The sequence below is a fragment of the Myotis davidii genome, unplaced genomic scaffold (genome assembly GCF_000327345.1).
Source record: "Myotis davidii unplaced genomic scaffold, ASM32734v1 scaffold1334, whole genome shotgun sequence".
Classification (NCBI taxonomy): domain Eukaryota; kingdom Metazoa; phylum Chordata; class Mammalia; order Chiroptera; family Vespertilionidae; genus Myotis; species Myotis davidii.
The window spans coordinates 187,822-190,311 of NW_006285046.1; the positions used below are offsets into that span (position 1 = coordinate 187,822).

The window sequence follows — 2,490 nt, forward strand, 5'->3', positions numbered from 1 at the left end:
GATTTAAAAAAAAAAAAAGACTAAGAGGCTCATACTTCTCCTCCCAAAACAGGGAGTAAATAGCTTAAATCCATAGCACATAGCAGAAATCCAGTTAGTGCCAAACACTCCCAACCACAGCTGAAGTTAAAGGAAACATCTCATTTTGGCACATCAGCATAAAGCTGATTCGTCCCATACACAACACAGGTTGTGGGTTTGATTCCCAGTCAAGGCATATACCTAGCTTGCAGGTACAATCCCTATTCAAAGCAAATACAAAAGGCAACCAATTAATGTTTCTCTCTCACATAGATGTCTATTGAGAGCCTTCCTGAAGACCTCCTCTAAACTCCCAGCCTTTAAACCTCAAGACAAAGGACCCAGGCGCAAGCCCACACCTTTCTTCCCTTTCAGGCATGCATCGCCTAAACCCTGGGACCCCGGGAGACTTGCAACCAGAGGAGCAGTGGGCAGCAGCAGCTTGTCTGGACTCAATCCCTCCCCCCCAAACCTGTCTCCAAGGCCCCCTTTTTCTCTAAATTAACTGAGCAAAAGCAGCCCAGCTTAGGCTCTCTGCTGGTGCATCTTCTATCCTAAGCCCTTCCTGATTTCACTGTCCCAAATTTAATTAACATCCTCTCAAAATCACCGGGACCTTGGTTGTCCGCTCCTTCTGGCTCAGGGTCCGGCTCAGGGTCTGGCTCCGGGCCTGGTTTCTTTCCAGGGCGGACTCTCCTACGGACTCTGTTACGCAGTTCCTGCTGCTGCTCCGGAAGTAAGGGAGAAGATTCCTGTGGGGATGGGCCATGTGTAGGGTCTGACCAGGTTCTGACAGAAGCTCACACAGGGAGCTGCCTGCTTTCCTGCCAGCAGTCCACAGACAAAGACTTCTTGCAGAGCACCCCACCCCACTCAGGGGCTATGTATGCACATGGCAGCGCCAACATCACAAGCGATTAGGGGTGAAGGGGAAGCACAGAGCACTGTGTCAGGAGCCTCAGATTAACTTGGTTGTTGTTCTCACAGTGAGCAAATATGGTATCAAGCGTGGTCTCATTGATGCTGATCTGAGGAGAGGAGGGTGTGGAGGCTGCAGGCCTGCTCCTGCCGGCTGTGGTCTGTAGTCCCCACTGTGACCTCCAAGGGAGCCAAAGCACACCCCAATAACCTGGCCCAGCCAAACTCCTGGGGACTGAGCTTTGGGGGAGGGGGGAGGCCAAAACTCACCCCCAGCTCTTTTAGGCCTATGTTGACCCTTTGGGAAAAAATGACTCTGTTTACATTCCCCCGGCCTCCCTCACTTTCAGTCTTATCCCCTGTTCTCAGCTCGCCGTCTCCCCATAACGGGTTCAGGCATGTGCCTGGGGACCTGCTTTGTCATCAATATACCTATGACTATGACACCTCTCAGGCTCCCTGGGCCTTCCTATCTCCCACCTGTGTACTCACCTGCCACACAGGTGTGAATTTTGTCCAGGGTAAGGAATGAGCCAACCTGAGGTGGCACCTTCATTATCATCCTCACCATCATCATCATCATCATCATCATCATCATCATCATCGTGAACTACCCCACCCAAATGGTACAGAGCACAAGATTGGGAACCCTGACCCACGTGGTCCTCTTCTTTGGATTTGTGTCCATCCCATAATTTGTTTACAGCTGCCTTCTGTAAGAAGAGATAGAGTTGGAACCAAGAGATATGATCCTTTTCCCTCCTGGACCCCAGGACCCAGAACATTCTTAGCCTCCCACAGCAAAACCCAGGCCCCCGCCCACACCCTTACTATACATGGGGAAGAGCTTCTTACCATTTTACTCCTCATTTCCTCAATATCATCTTTGGATGTCTGTGGAGGTAACAGTGACATTGATCTTATATGACTTACCAACCTCAGACCTGTTGTACACATGCTCACACACTCACACTCACCATTGCACACAAGCGTACAAGTATGAACATTGTTCTGGAGTGTGCAGGGCCATCTGGTTCCCAGATACCCAGCCCTCTATGGTACCGGTGAGAGTTGGCTGAGGGAGGAATTGGCAGTGGCCATCCCTCTCTGAGGAGGGGACAGGCACAGCGGTGCCTACATCCAGCTGCTCTTCCTGACTGCTGACCTTGCAGCCCACAGCACCCCAGGCCCTTTTCACCCCTAAACCCTTGGCTCAACCAACGAGGCACGGAGTACCCCATCGACTTCCTCAAGAGTCCACCTTATGGCCCCAATCTGGTCACTGAGTCCTGGATCACTTTATTCCTCAACGATGCTTCCACGATCCCTTGGTCATGATCCCAAAGCATCCTGGGGCACCAGCCAACCTCATGGTTAGGAAGCGGGTGGGGCTGGGGGCGGTGGTAGGGAGTGGGGAGGTTGGAAGGCACCATGAAAAGGAGGAATAGACACTGAGGCCAATGCCAGTACTGGGCTGCTGGCCCAGGCACCTGAGAGGATTTTTAAGTTCCCAGGAAAGCACTGCCAATCTCCCAGCTCCCACATCCTACC

General features: G+C 51.9%; 1 protein-coding gene and 1 long non-coding RNA gene across 2 annotated transcripts in view; both read right to left on the reverse strand.

Annotated features, from left to right (window-relative positions):
- Window positions 1–2,490, reverse strand: part of IL32 (interleukin 32) — a 25,441-nt gene that overhangs the window by 14,979 nt on the left and 7,972 nt on the right. Inside the window, exon 3 of the mRNA XM_015558540.1 lies at window positions 1,795–1,833. Coding sequence (XP_015414026.1) covers window positions 1,795–1,809 — 15 coding nt within the window. The 5' untranslated portion in view covers window positions 1,810–1,833. The remainder of the gene's footprint in view (window positions 1–1,794; window positions 1,834–2,490) is intronic.
- On the reverse strand, window positions 702–1,558 carry LOC107181786. Its single transcript, XR_001512493.1, has 3 exons — window positions 1,210–1,558; window positions 990–1,049; window positions 702–773 (listed from the first exon to the last, which is right to left on the reverse strand). It is a non-coding gene; the product is annotated as an uncharacterized LOC107181786 (long non-coding RNA).